Below are 17,573 nucleotides of genomic sequence, written 5' to 3'. Positions count from 1 at the left end.
TATTTATTAATACAACAATAGAGTACTCAATAATTTAGATCACTTGTAAATGCTTCACTATTAACGCCAAAGGCCCAAACTTGTCTAGAAACAGTCCTATTCCTGTCAGAAGACATCGCTAACCTAAGACACAGGTTAACGGTGTCTTCTGACAAGAATATTGTCTAAAGCTTATTATTATTATAATAACAAAGTAATGCACTGTATATATATATGTCCTGCCCAGAACTAAAATAAATTTATACGGTTGGAATTTACGATAGGATTATTAGAATTGAACAGGACTTCTACACGTTGCATGAGGAATCCCATATGATCTTAACAATGGCCAGTGGCTCAGCTAGATTATAGTATTTTGATGCTGTTTTGTTGGTTCAAATAATTAGATATCGAGGCAATATATTGCATTGTATTTATTAAACGAATAGAGATCTTAGGCTTACAAAGAAAGATATATTTGTAGTTTGCACGTTTCTTTCGACAAGTACATGGTTTCACATCGCGTCAAGCATAATACACATTAACTTGAGACTATATGTACTTCAGTCTAATTAATAAACAGTGTCTAAAGCTTATTATTATAATAACTACAGTAGTGTCTACATAAGTGACTGCAATGTCCGTTTAATTTGTCCGTGATGCTCCCTGTCTATAAGTTAAAGAAAGTGTGACCCATCGGTGGTACATGATTTGCAAAGCCATTTACGGCAAAACGTCCAAGTTGGTCGTGGAATAGTTCATTACCTTCAACGCTAGATGGCGCTTATTTATTGACCTTGAACCCTCTGGTGCTAAAACGCCCAAGTTTGTCGTGGAATAGTTCGTTACCTTCAACGCTAAATGGATTTCTCGACAAACTTGGGCTTTTTAGTACCAGAGGGCCTGAGGTCGATAAAAACCATCATCTATCGAGAATCGAGAATGAGAGCATGTGTCAGTTTGCCTTTTGTCAACTTTCCGAAATTCTACGAGCTCACGTCGCGTGATTTGGCATAGTGTGAGTAGTGCACCCGGTGCTCAATCTAGCATCTATGCAAAGACCTCGGAGGGTCGACAAAGACAAAATGACATATGCCTCCTTTCTCGATTCACCGAAGCTGCCTAAAGTAAGTTCGGACCGCCTCGTGGGAGTCGAGAGAGAAAGGCTCACACTTCCCTTCTCGCTCTTGAACAACTAATATACGATCTCCCGTCAACAGGTCTCCACTGGCCTCTGCTGACCGCTGCTGACCACTTCTGTTACTTCTGGCAACGTATAACGATTACGACTGGCTACTGTCAGCCTCTCCCAGCCTCTGCTGGCCTCTGCTGACCACCACTTATATTTCTGACAACGTATAACGATTACTACTGACTTCTGCCTGCCTCCGCTGGACTCTGCTGACCGCTACTGACCACTCCTGATACTTCTGACAACGTATAACGATTACAACTTGCTACTGTCTGCCCCTGCTGGACTCTGCTGACCACAGCTGACCCCCCCTGATGCTTTCGACAACGTATAACGATTACTACTTGTTACTGCTTGCCCCTGCTGGACTCTACTTGCCTCTGCATGCCTCTGCTGGCCTCCGTTGGCCTCTGCTCACCGCTGCTGACCACTGCTGACCACCGCTTATATTTCTGGCAACGTACAACGATTACTACTAGCTACTGCCACCCTCTGCTGACCTCTGCCAGCATCTCCCGACCTAAGCTGGCCCCTGCCAACATCTCTCGACGTCAGCTGACCATCGCTGACCACTGCTGACCGTTGCTGACAACTTGTCAGATGATGTAATATAATATAATACGTTTATATGTATTAAAGTTTTGTATAATGTGAATCTATGGCAATAAATGATATAATTTCAAAGTATTCAATGTGTTCTCATCATTTTTTACCGTCCTTTTCCTCTCCAAATCATTCTCTTACCTATAAGATGCGTACCACCTTCTTCGCAAGTTCACCAGCATTTTAGAAATGTTCCGGGAACTTTGGAAATCCGAATTTGACCTTGACCTTGGCCCAGTTTCGAAAGTGGGTCAAGGCCATTCGAATCTTAGAAAAATTCCGGGCGCTTCGAAAATCTGGATGGCCTTGACCCAATTTCGAAAGTGGGTCAAGGCCATTCGAAATTTTAGAAATTTTCTGGCCGACTTGGAAATCCGGATGGCCTTGACCCAATTTCGAAAGTGGGTCAAGGCCATTCGAAATTTCAGAAATCTCCTGGCCGACTTGGAAATCCGGATGGCCTTGACCCAATTTCGAAAGTGGGTCAAGGCCATTCGAAATTTCAGAAATCTCCTGGCCGACTTGGAAATCCGGATGGCCTTGACCCAATTTCGAAAGTGGGTCAAGGCCATTCGAAATTTCAGAAATCTCCTGGCCGACTTGGAAATCCGGATGGCCTTGACCCAATTTCGAAAGTGGGTCAAGGCCATTCGAAATTTTAGAAATCTTCTGGCCGACTTGGAAATCCAGATGGCCTTGACCCAATTTCGAAAGTAGGTCAAGGCCATTTGAAATTTTAGAAATCTTCTGGCCGACTTGGAAATCCGGATGGCCTTGACCCAATTTCGAAAGTGGGTCAAGGCCATTTGAAATTTTAGAAATCTTCTGGCCGACTTGGAAATCCGGATGGCCTTGACCCAATTTCGAAAGTGGGTCAAGGCCATTCGAAATTTTAGAAATTTTCTGGCCGACTTGGAAATCCGGATGACCTTGACCCAATTTCGAAAGTGGGTCAAGGTCACCGGCATTTCAGAAAACGCTCCAGGCACTTTGGAATTCCAGTTTTAAGTAGAGAAACGGTTTCTTATAACTAAGGGAATAATGGGGAGAGGAAAAGAAAGATAAAAGTGATGAGAACACATAGAAATCTTTGAAATTATATCATTTATTGTCATAGATTTACATTATACAAAGTTTTAATACATGTACATCATGTTAGAAGTTGTTAACAAAGGTCAGCGTGGTCAGCAGGGGCCAGCAGAGGTCAGCAGAGGGATGCAGAGGCACGCAGAGGCATGCAGAGACTAGCAGGGGCAACAGTAGCAAGTTGTAATCGTTGTACGTTGCCAGAAGCATCAGGGGTGGTCAGCAGAGGTCAGCAGAGGCTGGGAGAGGCTGACAGTAGCAAGTTGTAATCGTTATACGATGTCAGAAGCATCAGGGGTGGTCAGCAGTGTTCAATAGGGGCCAGCAAAGGCATGCACAGGCAAGCAGAAACCTGCAAAGGCAAGCAGAGACTTGTAGGGGTATGCAGAGACTTGTAGGGGCATGCAGTAGTAAGTATTAATCGTTATACATTATCAGAAATACCTGCAGTGGTCAGTAGCGTTCGGCAGAGGCCAGGAAAGATCAGCAGAGACAAGCACACGCTGACAGAGATCAGCAAAGACCAACAGAGATTAGCAGAAGTCAGTAGTAATCGTTATAGGTTGTCAGAAATATAAGCGATGGTCAGCAGAGTCCAGCAGAGGCAAGCAGTAATCAGGAGCAGTCAGTAACAGCCTCTCTTAACTACCATGAGACGTGTCCACGGTGCACTCGGCGCTTCGTCTGGCATCTCTGGTTTATACCAGAGATGACAGGTTACGCGTATGTACGTAAACTCGTACAAGTTCGGAGAGCCGACAAAGGCAAACTGACACATGCCTTCTTTCTCAATCCTCCGAATAGTTCTTTATTTTCAACAATAGATGGCACTTATTTTTCGACCTCAAACCCTCTGGTGCTAAAACGCCCAAGTTTGTCAAGAAATCCATCCAGCGTGGTCGATACAAACTATTCCACGACAAACTTGGGCGTTTTAGCACCAGATGGTTTGAGGTCGAAAAATAATCGCCATCTATCGTTAAAAATAACAAACTATTCCACTAAACGGGCGGCTCTCTCAACTCTCACGAGACGGTCCAAAAGTACTTCGGGTAGCTTCGGAGAATCGAAAAAGAGAACATGTGTCAGTTTGCCTTTGTCAACTTTCCGAAACTCTACGTGCTTACGTACGTATGATCTGGCATAGTGTGAGTAGTGCACCCGGTGCTCAATCTGACATTTCTGAACGCGTGTGTCCATTAATTCTTGCCGTTTGAGGGAAAGTGGATAAACCAATCACATCCCCTTCTTCTTTACAAGCTTCTAATTTTTACGTGTTATTCAAAGCTTTATGATAGATTAGCAATCCTGTGAACACATTATTATGTATTAATTTTTAGATGTACATGGATTTTAGGAGTAAAACCACATAACTGAATCAATGGATACTTGTTAAAAATATCTGCCACAAGACTCATCTTCACCTCAAAATTCAATGGCAATAATTTAAACAACATTATTGTGTTCAAACTATACTGCTACTGCTAGTGCAGATTTTTCTATTGCTACTACTGTTGCCCACTGCCTGCTACACTATTGCTGGTGATACTATGGCTATTGAAACTATTATTCTCAGTATTTTTTCATTTAAGTTATTATAAACTTAATCACGACAATTTGTTATATCGATACTATATACATGCCCTGCTGGGGCAGAGATATTTGTATTTAAAATAATGTTTTAATAAACAAAGTTATTTCCTCCTTTCCCTGATCTTTCCCAAATGTTACGGATGCCGAAAATCGTGAAGCTATTTCTAAGAAATTCAGGTAATTAAAATTGATGGGATTTTGGCGATACTTGGGCCAATTTTCGAACTTTTTATCAGGAGAACATAATATCCAAAAATGTGGCACAATTTTTGGCGGTTTACTGGAACTGTGACGTCATTTCCAAAAAATCCAACTAATTAATTCCATATTTTAATGAAGGAATTATATAATTTAAGGAGTTGATTTATAGAAGGTAGCACTTAATATAATCTGAATATGTATTATTTATTAACATGTATATATAATAGATAAAACGATGAGGTAATGGAAATAGAACCAATTGTTTAAAAATACGAAATATTCTTGCATTGAATTAACTAATGCATCGATAATTTATTATAAAGCTTAAACAATGAACACTTTAGAAGAGTACGGTTATGGCAAAGAAGTAGCATGATTTAGTAACTTTCCCTTTGAGTGTGCGAATTTATGTCCTAATATAAAAGCTGTCCCTAAAGTAAACGTTTCTCTAGAACTTGGCCATACTAGGAAGGAGATTTAAATTCCTAATATTTGTCACTATGTTATACTTATGAAATCCTAATGATTTTATGAAAACCGAAATTTTGCCAGGATTTTGAACCATCTAACCACGAGGACGTCTCGTCGTAAAGAAACATTCGGAGGAAAAATTTCAAATATAATTACGATTTTTGTTTTATTCTATTAGTGAAATTATGTCGAAGGTAAACACGTTGTACAATTATTTCAAGTCACCAAAAACTGACAAAGGACCGAATAATAAACCGGTGCCTGAAGCTAAACCTTCAACGCCGAAAAGGACAAGGGAACAAAGGAACACAGGTATATTGCGAAGTATTTTTTAATAAATTTATAACAACTTGTAATGAATTTGGTATCTTGAACTCTTAGAAAAACTATAAAGTGAAACTTATAAAAATTTAAGCAGTCTTTATTATTGCATGTAGCTAAAACTCCAAATAGGGGCAAAGAAAATAAAAATGTTGAAGATCGAAAAAAACTTTACAAAGATAATGAGGAAGATGAAGAAGATGAAGAAGAAGTTGAACCAGTACGGCCAAAAAAACGTAGATTGATCATCCCTGATGATGAATCTGGAGAAGATTCTGGAGATGAATTTAAACCTGGTTTGAATAAAATTTTGTTAAATCTATATTGCCAATATTATAGCAAAGGAAGGGAATGATTCTGACTTAATTTTATGTAGATCCAAAAGATGAGTCAGAGGAATCTGATTCAGGCAGCGAAGGAGACCCTGAAAGCGAAATACAGACACAAAGCGAAGAAGAAACACCAGAGGTAAAAGTTTAGTTGTGCTCTGAAACATACAATTTTGGTTACTTAGTACAAATTATATTTCAGAAGAAAAGGAAATTACCTAATGGCAGTAGGAGTAAAAATCAAGGAGGCAGAAAGAAAATTGCCAAATTAGTAAGCTCAAACATGGTTGCATGTTCTTTTATTTTGTCAACTAGTTTGAATCTGATCTTTGATTAACTTACATTAAATTTCTTTAGGATAATAAAGAAGTAAAAATACCTCAACAAAGTCTGAACCAAGGATCAAATAATAGTGTTTCAGAGTCATGGCCACATTTGAAGTATGATTTTCTCCAACCAAATAAAATAAAAGATATTAATAGAAAATCTCCAAATGATCCAGATTATGATCCTAAAACTGTTTATGTTCCTTTAGACTTTCTAAATCAACAAACCCCAGTAAGATTGGACATTTAACTTTATTCGATACTTTGCAATGAAACATTGAATTTTCTATAGCATGATCTTTATAGGCAATGAGACAGTGGTGGGATTTGAAAAGCAAACATTTCGACTGTGTTTTATTCTTTAAAGTAGGCAAGTTTTATGAATTGTATCACATGGATGCTGTCACTGGAGTCAAAGAACTTAATCTTACGTATATGCGGGTAAGTATGATCTTTTCTTTTGCAAAAATTACAATGGTACGACAACATACATGGGATGATACAGGGAGAATTTGCACATTCTGGATTTCCTGAAATCGGATATGGTCGTTTCTCGGGAAGCCTTATAGAGAAAGGATACAAGGTAGCTAGGGTGGAACAAACAGAGAATCCAGATATGATGACACAACGTTGTAGTAAAAGTAAATTGCTAGAAAAATGTTACATTCATTTTGCTCTATAATATTTTTTAGTACGATTTAATTTCATGTACAATGTTTAGTGACTAGGCCAACAAAGTTTGACAAAGTTGTTAAAAGAGAAATTTGTCAAATAAGCACCAAGGGTACAAGAGTATTCACTTCATTGGATGTAGAACCATCAACACCGAATTCGAATTATCTATTGTCCCTTGTTGAAAAACGTCCATCTGGTACAAACGTATCCCATTATGGAGTATGTTTCTTGGATACAACAATAGGAGATTTTATCCTTGGGCAATTTGAAGATGATCGTTGCAATTCTAGAATATTAACCTTACTTGCTCATTATCCTCCAGTTCATGTAAGGTCTTTTTCCTCGCGAGCATATTTTCAAGATTAAAATTTGCCAAATTAAAATTCGTTCATCGTATTTTAGGTTGTATACGAACGTGGTAATTTATCTCAAAAAACATTGCAAATTTTAAATAACAATTTGGCAGCGTGCATTAAAGAACCACTTCTACGCGAATCTCAATTCTGGTCATCTATAACCACATTGAAAGTATGCATAACACTACTGTATTTCAATAATCTCGATCTACTATTTATTCATAGAGATATTTTTCTCAATTTATAGAATCTCCATGAGGGAGAATACTTTAAATCTGATTCTGGTTTTTCATGGCCTACAGGCTTGAAGCCATTACTTAATGAAGGTAAATGTTCTTTTTTATATATTTTCTAAACGTGAGCTTTCATTTTTATCAGTACATTTGTTCTTTTTTATTTAGGCGATTCGTTAGGCTTAACTCCAGACGATGACAAAGAATTAGCAGTGCATGCTTTAGGGGGATGCGTTTATCTACTCAAAGAATACTTCCTTGAGCAACAATTATTGTCTCAAGGACGATTTAAATTGTACATTCCACCGGATTTCTCGAGCGAACCTTCCAAAACTTCTAAATTTGCAAATAATATGGTAATTACAAATTTCATCTAACTACATGATTTGATCAATTTTTGATGTTGCTACAATGTTTCATTAGGCAGGTTATAACTTCTAAAACATTGTAGCAACATCGAGTCGGCTGCTTTTGGGGCCCTATATAATTATATATTATTATCAGGTTTTAGATGCTGTCACTATTAACAACTTGAGAATTTTTGGTGAAGGGTCTCTGATGAAAACATTAGATCGTTGTTGTACCGCATTCGGGAAAAGGTATGTTTTAAGTGAAAATATTAGTTTCGTATTGTTTTAATCGAACTTGGTTACAGATTATTACGCGAATGGATCTGTAGACCGTCCTGCCGCAAAGATGTTATAATCGAACGTCAAGAAGCTATTCAAGAATTGATGGATCGTTCAGATATAGTACAGACTGCTCGTAGCATGTTAGCCGGTCTTCCGGATCTCGAAAGATTATTAAGCAAGTGAGTCGAATTATTTAAAAAGGTTGTAGGGTTAAGATACGTAGGGTTCACTGTATAAACCCTGTAATTGTAGGATTCACGGTCATGGAAATTTGGCAAGAATGAATAATCATCCTGATGGCAGAGCAATTATGTTCGAGGGTAAAACCTATTCAAAGAGAAAGATTCTAGATTTCACTAATATTCTGGGTGGATTTGAGGATGTCTTAAAAATAGTTGCTTTATTCGAAGGTACGTACATTGAATATACAGGGTGAATCGTGTAACTTGATCTGCTTAATTTATTCTGTTACTAGTGAATCTATGATATTATTGCCTTTTAGATTTCAAGAGTAGTTTGTTAAGCCGATGCATTAAAGTGAAGCCGGATGGTGAATTTCCTTCGTTAAGAGAAACTTTAGATTATTTTAAGGTAATGTTGTTTATTTTTAACAGCAAGCATTTGACAAAATATTAACTCGCGATGTATATTTCAGTCTGCGTTCGATCACGAAGAAGCAAAAAAGGAAGGGTGTATCGTTCCGAAAGAAGGAGTCGACACCGAATACGATTCCGTTTTATTAGAGCTTGCGGAAGTAAAGAAGGATGCAGAACGGTACCTCGAAAAACAAAGACAGCACTTTGGCGTGAAAGTGACGTATCACGGATCGGATAAAAAACGTTATCAGATCGAAATTCCGGACTCGCAAATAAAGAAAGTTGGTTCTGGATTCGAACTTCAGTCGCAGAGAAAAGGATACAGGCGTTATTACACCGCCGAGGCAAAGGTTTCAATTCTCTCAATAATAACATTCAAACTGAAAGGTAAGAAATATTTAACTCACACTAATTGTACCGCCATCGCTAGGAACTTTTAAGTCGTCAAATAAATGCCGAAGAACACAGAAATAAAGTGTTAAAGGATTTGAACAGCAGAATATTTGCACAGTTTAGCGAGAAATATGACATGTGGAACTCCGCCGTTTATAAACTGTCTATCTTAGACGTTCTAATTTCTTTAACTGAATATGCTCTCAGCGGTGAGATGTGTATACCCGAAGTCAACGATGGCACAGATGGGAATGTAATATTAACACGATTTCACTATTGTTATTTATAAAACAGTGCCATATCGAACATTATTTGAACGCGTCTTTTTGATAGATATTTATTGATATGCGAGACGGACGGCACCCATGCTGCCATTCAGATAATTTCATACCTAATGATACTTTGTTGGGATCCGGGGATTCTGCTTCTTTCGTGATTTTGACTGGACCAAATATGGGCGGTAAATCGACGCTGATGCGTCAAGTCGCGCTTCTTACGATAATGGCACAAATGGTACGTTTTATTCGTGAACAGAGACGCGATATAGAAAATCAACTTCGATCGTTTACAGGGAAGTTTTGTACCGGCAAGTTCTTGTAGTTTTACGATAGTGGATCGTATTTTTACGAGGTTAGGAGCAAACGATGATATTCTAGCTGGTCAGAGTACATTTTTGGTCGAATTAAGCGAAACCGCGGCAATATTGCAACATGCTACACCGTACTCGTTAGTTTTGTTGGATGAATTGGGTATGAAAATGTTTAATTATAATCCTGACGATGAAGTTACAAAAATATTAGTACTATCGTATAATTGTAGGTCGCGGTACATCAACGTACGATGGCACAGCCATAGCTGCGTCAGTCGTAAACGCGCTCACAAAACTAAAGTGTCGCACATTATTCTCGACGCATTATCATTCTCTGGTAGAAGATTACAAAAATGATAAAAATGTTACATTGGCTCATATGGTACGTCAAGTTTAATAATATTCGTAAAAGAAAGTATCACATGTTACGTTGTCTTCGGTGAAACGTACTTACGTTCAGGATTAAATAAAATCACTTGATTTTAATTTCTCTGTAGGCGTGTATGGTAGAGAACGAGGAAGAGGATGAAATCACTCAGGAAACTGTAACATTCTTATATAAGCTTAGCGAAGGGGCTTGTCCAAAATCTTATGGTTTCAATGCTGCTCGATTAGCTGGCGTACCATCTGTAATCACAAATCGGGCGCATGAAATTTCAAAACAGCTCGAACAGGAAACCAATCAGAAACACTTCTTCGCCGCTGTATGCAAAGCTGATGGACCAGCTATAAGGGACCTCATTGCTGCAATGTAAAATCATACTGCAAACTTGTTCATTAAGTATTAAATTGTGATCCATTTTGTGTTGTATTTCGTGTTGTATAATTTGCAAGTTTATATTTTTGTATTTTGTATTTATACTATTATATTTTGTATTAAAAGGTTTTTCCATCAATAATAATTCCAGATACATTGCAACATTACATTTCTTTACATAATATTTCACGTTTGTTATCGAATTGGCCGACCTAATCTATTTTCAGAGTATCGTTTGATGTTATTACAAGCACATTTAGATAAAAGACGGCAAAAGAAGACAGAGACGAGATTGTTGCTTACAAAATTTTATTAATTAATGCCAGAGTACAAAAGGGCTACTTATGACGAATACGATGCGATACAAACAATGTAATTTTACTCACACCAAATGACGAACAAAATTTCGTTTCGAAAACGTAAGAAAAATCGTGCGTGCACGAGTCTTGCCGTGAAATAAATACAATTCTTATGCGTTGTATGTCGTGAAATAAAGAATAAGCAGGTAGTGAAGTTCTAAACGAATATTGTCAATACATCCGATAGAATTCTATTTTTTAATTATTATTAATATTATTATGTAAGAAGGACCGTAGGTGTGCGGAGCGATAAATAGAGAGAAATAATAATCGTTATTTCGTTACGTTGGTAAATCGAGCGAGTATGAATATTTGAGTGTAACTTCCTACATACGATTAGCAAGTTGTATTTCGGCGTAAATATGAATTACGCATCTTGGTGCGCAAAAAAAGCCGTTTCTTATCGACGATTAAAGAAAAATAAAAAAAAAGGAACCGTGCTCTCTCTCTCTCTCTCTCTTTCTCTCTCTTCCTAAAATCGCGCATGCCGTCATGCAGAAGAAAACTATATATACGATTAAAAAGGCACGGAAATTAAGAAAGCACTTGACTGTTTTAATGGGTTACAAGGATGTACTTTTATTTTCTTCGAATAACATATGCCTACTTCTAATGTACAATTCCGAGGTTTTCATCGAACGTTATCTAAATATTAAATGTCGTCTGTTGAGCGCGCTCTCTCGTTCTAACTGGACGTTCGCGTTAAATTCCCTTTTATCATCAATTAGTATGATTCCCTATCGAAAATACCAACCGATGACAGTCTAATTTAAGAAGCGTGTCTTCCTGGCGTTCTTCATCGCAAGATCTCGCGTCTTAAAATTTTATAGGATATACCCTATCGACGGGAGTCGATCCAAAAATTACTTTCTTCTGTCTTTCTGTCTCTCTCCCCCTTCTCCTCAATCCTTTCGTTTCTTTCTCGGCGTTCTAATTTCGGATTAACGGTTCAAGAAGATCATCGATATCGAGCGGACACGGTCTCGGAATAATTAGAAAGGTGCCGGTTGTTTCAAGAATCAACCACGACCGAACCGTGGACAAAATCTCTCGAAAATAGGGCATCGTTCGAATTACTACCTTTTACACCCTTCGTATTTTTTTGTTTGTTTTTTTTAAATCCAAAAAACGACGAGTTCTATTATTATCTTAAAAGTTACGCATTTACAAAACTGCGGGGAACGAAGATTCTTGGGGAATGATGTTTTCCGTAAAACTGAACGACTATTATAACCCGCTTCGGCAAATGGGACCTAAGATTCGACCGTCAAGAGATGACATTGCTCATTTTCTTTCAATTTCGCATGACCCTTTGTTCGCTCCTTCCGTTTTGTCAGCCCTTTTAGTGCCGTTGCAACTCGTTCGACGATACAATTTACCAATTCTCCCACGTCCACACCCGAGTAAACCAACAATTAATAAATACAACAATACAAGCGAAACGAACAAACGAAACACGAATCAATGTTTAAACTTTCGTACAGGGCGATTCGCGATGATCGTAAACGTCGCGACGAATCTGCATGTAAAAACGATACAAATATGTTATACGAACATACGGGTTTTCCAAGCTTCGATTTTTACATCGCAGGGAGCGAACGTATTTTCCTTCTTTTCCCGTCGAGGATTCGCTCCCTAGAGGCTCGAATCGCCCCGATACAGTGCTCGAAAACAACACGACAAACAGCAGAGTTTAATAAATAACTCTAGAATCAATTTCTCGCGAACGCGATAAAAAAGTAACAATTTTGTCAAATGAATTTTCTCGTGAACGAAACAAAACCGCAAACAACGGTTCCCTCGAAAAAACATCGTCGTCGTCAATCTCTCTTCTTTTTTCCTAACCTCCAAACGCGCAGAGGCGCAACGCGAAGAACGAATTCTTCGATAACGTTTCGGAATCGTCCTAGTGGGTCGATGGCATTAGAGTTTTTGTTCGAATTGTCGGGCACTGAAAGGGTTAACGGCGCGCGGAGGAGGATGCCGACGAGCGGTTTAATCCCGATGCAGACTTTTACCAGAGTCCGGATGAGAATCCGCCGGGAGGGACTCGTCCACGAACCGGAGCCTTCGCGGCCGGCGACGAATCGTTTGATTTCTCGCCGACGCTGGAGTTGGAGCTGAATGTTCCGTTTTGCACGGCTGGTCCGTTGTTCTGTGATTCCGTGTAACCCGCGCCAGTCACAGGATTAACATCTGCGAAGAATAGTTTCGTTCGTAAAACGGACGCTAGGGGGCCGGGGAAGCCGCCATCTTCTTCTTCTTCGAACGAATCAATTTACCGAAACACGCTGTGAACGACGACGCGAAATACAGCAATACCTCGACGGATACTCGCGTTTTGAGGAGTCCATGAACGTCTCTCGAAGTTGCTACTGTAGGAAACTTCTTTTTTAGATCTCAAGTTGGACTAAAAAGATTTTACGGACGAGTATCTCTTAGGGCATTGCTGTATCCTTCTCTATGGCACTATTACAACAGAAATCGAATGAATCTGGTAGAATGCTACTATTTGGATTATTTGTGTTCGAAGGATCCACCTTTTGTACATTTGTCTTCGGTGACCACGCGGAAATCGATTCTCCTCGTTGCTATGATTTCTATCCTCTGGGCAGATCGATTCTATACCAGTGGCATGCAATAATTGTCAGGCGTATAAAAATACTGTATCGTTCGAACAAGATTAGCATAGTAGTACGAATCCGTTTAATGAATTACGTTTTCATACGCCTGATGGAGGCGTCTATAACACTGTCATAGAGATATCAAGGATTTCACGCGAAAACGGCATGCTGGTTTTTTTCATCTACTTCATCCGCATGATCGAAATGGGAACATGGGCACACAAATAATTTACTCGACAGGCAATTAAGCGTAAAATTGTAAGAAACAACCAGCTGGTTCGATGCACCGATAAAGAACACTCGAATATACAACGAGAAGCATAACTGTACCGATTTATGCAAAATCTGTGATTATTGGTTCAGCTATGCTTCGTACTGTATCTATATTGGTATCGTGTGAGCTACTTTGAGGAACTTTAGACTACTAACGCGCAATCGTCTACCATGTGGCAATGAACTTACCGTTCTATTACAGACTATCTGTTGACCTATGAAAGGTTGTAGAATTGCTCGAATCGTGACTCGTTTCGTCTCGTGTGTAAAGAATCCATTTTTAATACTAATTTTAACATAGCGAGATTCGAGCAAGTCTAGGTTAGATGGAGATGGAGAGCATGGGTGAAGATTGGAGAGGGCGACACTAGGCAACCGACAATAAGACCAAAGTGTTATTTAAGTCAAATTTGAAGTACTTTCATTTTAACCATAATAGCACGAACGCAATTTTGTTATTCTTTGGACTATTGTCAAAATTTTTGTTTCTCGGGGAACTAAAATTATTCTCAATGACACCCAAACTAGCTATACGTTAAGATTATCCCGCTATCCCAGTACTGTAACTAATACTAACGCATACATAAAAAGAACAACACACATATAAAAAACAAAACAAATTATATAACAATATCAAGGTTAATCGAATCCTCTTCTTCTGCGGCAAAATAAAATACATAAATCATTCGCTGACGGAAGCTGAATAAAGGAAAAACCGACAGGTTAAAAATTCAGTGGTTAAAACATTACATGATAAACAAATTTCATTCCCATGGGCCGTGTTGCACCACCCAAAACAATTACAGGATCACTCGAACGGGATATTCATATAATAGTAAATTAATTCTGACTGTTCTTTGTTGGATGTTGAGAATGTGCAAGTTGAAATTAAATGTGATCCTCTGACAGTTTCTAGTGGTGCACAGGAGCGATCTATCGCTCTTTCTTTACCTAATTTGCATGACAGAAATAAATGGTAAAAAAAATTAAACGTATCCCGAGGAAGAGGGGGTACAGAAGAGGGAAGGTTAGAAGACATCTAGATCGAAATCGAGGCTGAAAGAGAAGATGACCGTGGTCGCTTAAAACTGAGAAAATAGTGACACACGTTACCTCGACACCTTCGTGCGCTGCGCCTCATGGGCGTCACGTCAACTCCGTCTCCGGTAACCGGGTTGCGCGAAATGCAGGATGATCCACCTGCCGGGGTTTTCGAGCGGGTAGGAAGGCACAGAGGACGACAGTTCACAGCCCGGTGCACGCAAAGCGACACGTACCAGAATTCACCACCACCACCACCACCACCACCCCCATGCACCGACACGCCGTAGCAAACCCACAACCGTAACCCGTAATTGTGTTAGTGCACATGCCCTATTCGCACGGACCAGTCCAAGATATCTTTCACCAGAATTCCCAACACAAAAACGACGTAAACTAAGGTTAACTGCTTTCCTTCTAGCGTATTCCACTCGACAAAGTGATAACAGTTTTTTAAAGAATAACTCTCCTGAGACGATACAGAGGGCGGTCATTTTTAGGAAGGAACCAGTTGCGCCGTCTGAACGACGACCGATGCACTACGTTTCTGGACCACGTGCACGGTCGGGAGACAGTGATTTATGTCGTGAGAGAGGAAATTCGCCAGCTCCAATATCAATCAAGACGCCTGTCCGGAGGAAAAGGGATCTTGATTGGTGTCAGAGCTGGGGACTTTCTCCTATGAAATATATCCTTCGTATGCACTCGATGACGTCAAAAATAGAGACGCGTGTAACCAATATTATGGACGTCAAAATGTAGTGGATCCAGATAAACGGTCGGGTCAAGTAAAGGTCTTGAGATACCGTGTGAATGTAGCTCTAATATATCACGATGAATTTAAAGTAGAGTTCTGTTTATAAAAATTTGAAAAAGATATGCACAGACTCTTTGAAGCATTTTTCAGTCCAGATACTATAAAATTTGATGCAACAATAAACTGATCAATGAGCATAGATCACGTATGTATATGAAAATCAGAGCTGATTAGGTGTATAGTGTTTGTAATAGTTATGCATACTTGATAAATATTGACCATTAATCTAATTACTATAAATGTGGTTGTTACATTGCAGTGCTTCGGTAGCCGTACAGATGGCACCTATGGTTTTTTCTCAAAGATGGCTGACTCAGCTTGTGAGTCATCACAGAGGCTTATCCAATACATTAATGGTTTCAAAACGGGAATAGTATGGTGGGAGATAGTTTTTCAATGATCTTCAGCAGCCAATTAATTCTAGTATCCCCTTGTCGAGTAGAATACGTGGAATTAAAAGAACTTAATTTTAAGTTTCAAGACAAAGATAAATTACTTGTAACTTTTAAACAAATATCAACTATTTTAACACGTAATTGACAGAAATTTTGGTATCTTGGACGCGTTCGTGCGAGAAGAACAAGTACAAAAATAAGAATGAAACAGAGTGTTGTACTATACTATACTTGTGTAAAATAAGGCAAGCACAGAAAAGCAAACATAATCATTGCAAAAGAAAATAGGGCTCTGTCAAATTAAAATACCAATGAAAAGAAAATTAAGATAGGTGTTAAGAAAGTAGTCACTAGTAGTTCTCAAATTGTTTACAAATTTTCGAAATCGTCACACGTTAAACCCAAGCAATCGTCAGTCGTGGTGAAATCATAGGAACAATTCAAAGTCCATTGACAATTTGTTAATGATCGACACGGTTAAATCACGAGCACGTACGATTAAACAAACAAGTATTCTTTTTAGATTGTGAACGTAATTCTTGACACGTTAATTGCACAACGGGAAAACAACAAAACAACAAAGAGTTATTGATGCATTTACGGAATATAAACATGTTCGCGTGAGAAACCGATGAGAATTACTTGTCGCAAGCGGGAAATGTGTTACAGTGAACGGACTTTTAACTTAACAGCTAAGGTACGATAACGCGACTAACTCAAAATATGTGTTTCTATTATCGTGGCAGGCCCTGTTGTAAATTGGAAAACGTCCATCGACCGAGAACCTTTGATTGTTCGTTCTGAGGGAAATTAACGTTTCTACGAGTCTAAGTAAAACCAAATAAAAAATAATAAGAAACAATAAACGCTAAACGTGATTCTACGTGACGTTAGAATTCCAAGATTTGATTTGCATTAGCAATTAAACTGTTTGCACGATTAAAGTAAAGAACTCGAGCAAACGTAATAAATTGAAACAGTAAACTCACGTATACGCGACAGTGGCCGTCGAAAGGAACTCGGTCCCGTCAATTCTTAGATACGAAGATCATTTCTATCGCGATTTACGAATCAGGTTTTTAATCAAACCTTGCATTTTACTGCTTTCACGCGACATAATCGATCGAGCAGCTTATAACCGAATCGTGGGCAAACGGTGATAATGCAAATCGGACTTGAACGATGACAAATCGGAGAAATGATATGTACAGATTTCTTGGAACGAAACGCGAGCACCCGTAATCAAATAAGAATGTGTAAGATGAGTGTCGTGTCATCTACCAGAATGTGTCTCTTTACACACTTACGAAATCGTTTGATTCTCCTAAAAGCTGCTTGCGAACAATTCAAGAGGATGACTTGGTGAAAGCCATTGGATTAGTTACAAAAAAGTTCGTTCGTGTCTCGCTAGCTCCAACAGACCGACAAAACGGAAGCGAATCGAATTATTTTACGTTTCCTTGGTTTGTTGTAAAGAATCCGAACTCGTGATCTCGAGAAGAGCATTGGGATGCTCCTGATAACCGAGCAAAATCATCGAGAGTGCTGTACGGAGAAGAAGCGTAACGCTTGAGCAAAGGTGTCCTAATTTCAAACAATTCTCCGGCATCGATAATCGATAGAGAAGTGCATTACGTTAATCCCGAAAAAGAGCCTGCGACACACAGACACATATTTCAAGGTAGGTCGAATACAGTGCGAGTTTAAGTGTGTAATTGCGATTTCAGCGATT

General features: G+C 38.9%; 2 protein-coding genes across 7 annotated transcripts in view; one reads left to right on the top strand and one right to left on the bottom strand.

Annotated features, from left to right (window-relative positions):
* The first annotated feature begins 5,128 nt into the window (after window positions 1–5,128).
* Window positions 5,129–10,962, top strand: Msh6 (DNA mismatch repair protein Msh6). Of its 2 annotated transcripts, none has more exons than XM_076773701.1 (21): window positions 5,129–5,437; window positions 5,563–5,742; window positions 5,823–5,914; window positions 5,981–6,046; window positions 6,133–6,333; window positions 6,408–6,542; window positions 6,607–6,742; window positions 6,823–7,103; window positions 7,179–7,304; window positions 7,380–7,458; window positions 7,534–7,721; window positions 7,870–7,964; window positions 8,021–8,176; window positions 8,250–8,407; window positions 8,500–8,588; window positions 8,653–8,943; window positions 9,024–9,239; window positions 9,320–9,499; window positions 9,558–9,735; window positions 9,806–9,957; window positions 10,073–10,962. In XM_076773701.1, the coding sequence occupies exons 1-21, from the start codon at window positions 5,311–5,313 to the stop codon at window positions 10,328–10,330; spliced, it is 3,384 nt and encodes a 1,127-aa protein (XP_076629816.1). In that variant the 5' UTR covers window positions 5,129–5,310; the 3' UTR covers window positions 10,331–10,962. The 2 variants fall into 2 exon arrangements, with proteins under 2 accessions (XP_076629816.1, XP_076629815.1); XM_076773700.1 differs by having other exon boundaries at window positions 5,978–6,046.
* Jupiter (microtubule-associated protein Jupiter) overlaps window positions 10,649–17,573 on the bottom strand; it is a 70,098-nt gene continuing 63,173 nt past the window's right edge. For 2 of the 5 annotated variants that reach the window (XM_076773704.1, XM_076773702.1), the window contains exons 3-5: window positions 17,149–17,172; window positions 14,702–14,788; window positions 10,651–12,887 (exon numbers count right to left, since the gene is read on the bottom strand). In XM_076773704.1, coding sequence (XP_076629819.1) covers window positions 12,706–12,887; window positions 14,702–14,788; window positions 17,149–17,172 — 293 coding nt within the window. In that variant the 3' untranslated portion in view covers window positions 10,651–12,705. Of the gene's footprint in view, window positions 12,888–14,701; window positions 14,789–17,148; window positions 17,173–17,573 lie in introns of all 5 variants that reach the window. The other 3 variants (XM_076773705.1, XM_076773706.1, XM_076773707.1) reach the window with 3 other exon arrangements.

Source organism: Colletes latitarsis, chromosome 9 (assembly GCF_051014445.1).
Source record: "Colletes latitarsis isolate SP2378_abdomen chromosome 9, iyColLati1, whole genome shotgun sequence".
In the NCBI taxonomy this organism is placed as follows: Eukaryota; Metazoa; Arthropoda; class Insecta; order Hymenoptera; family Colletidae; genus Colletes; species Colletes latitarsis.
This window is presented reverse-complemented; position numbering and strand designations above follow the sequence as displayed.

Coding starts and splice junctions, on each gene's coding strand:
- Msh6 (XM_076773700.1), top strand. CDS start 5,311: ATGTCGAAGGTAAACACGTTGTACAATTATTTCAAGTCACCAAAAACT. Junction 7,305..7,379: donor CATCTATAACCACATTGAAA/GTATGCATAACA, acceptor CTCAATTTATAG/AATCTCCATGAGGGAGAATA. Junction 7,965..8,020: donor TGTACCGCATTCGGGAAAAG/GTATGTTTTAAG, acceptor ACTTGGTTACAG/ATTATTACGCGAATGGATCT.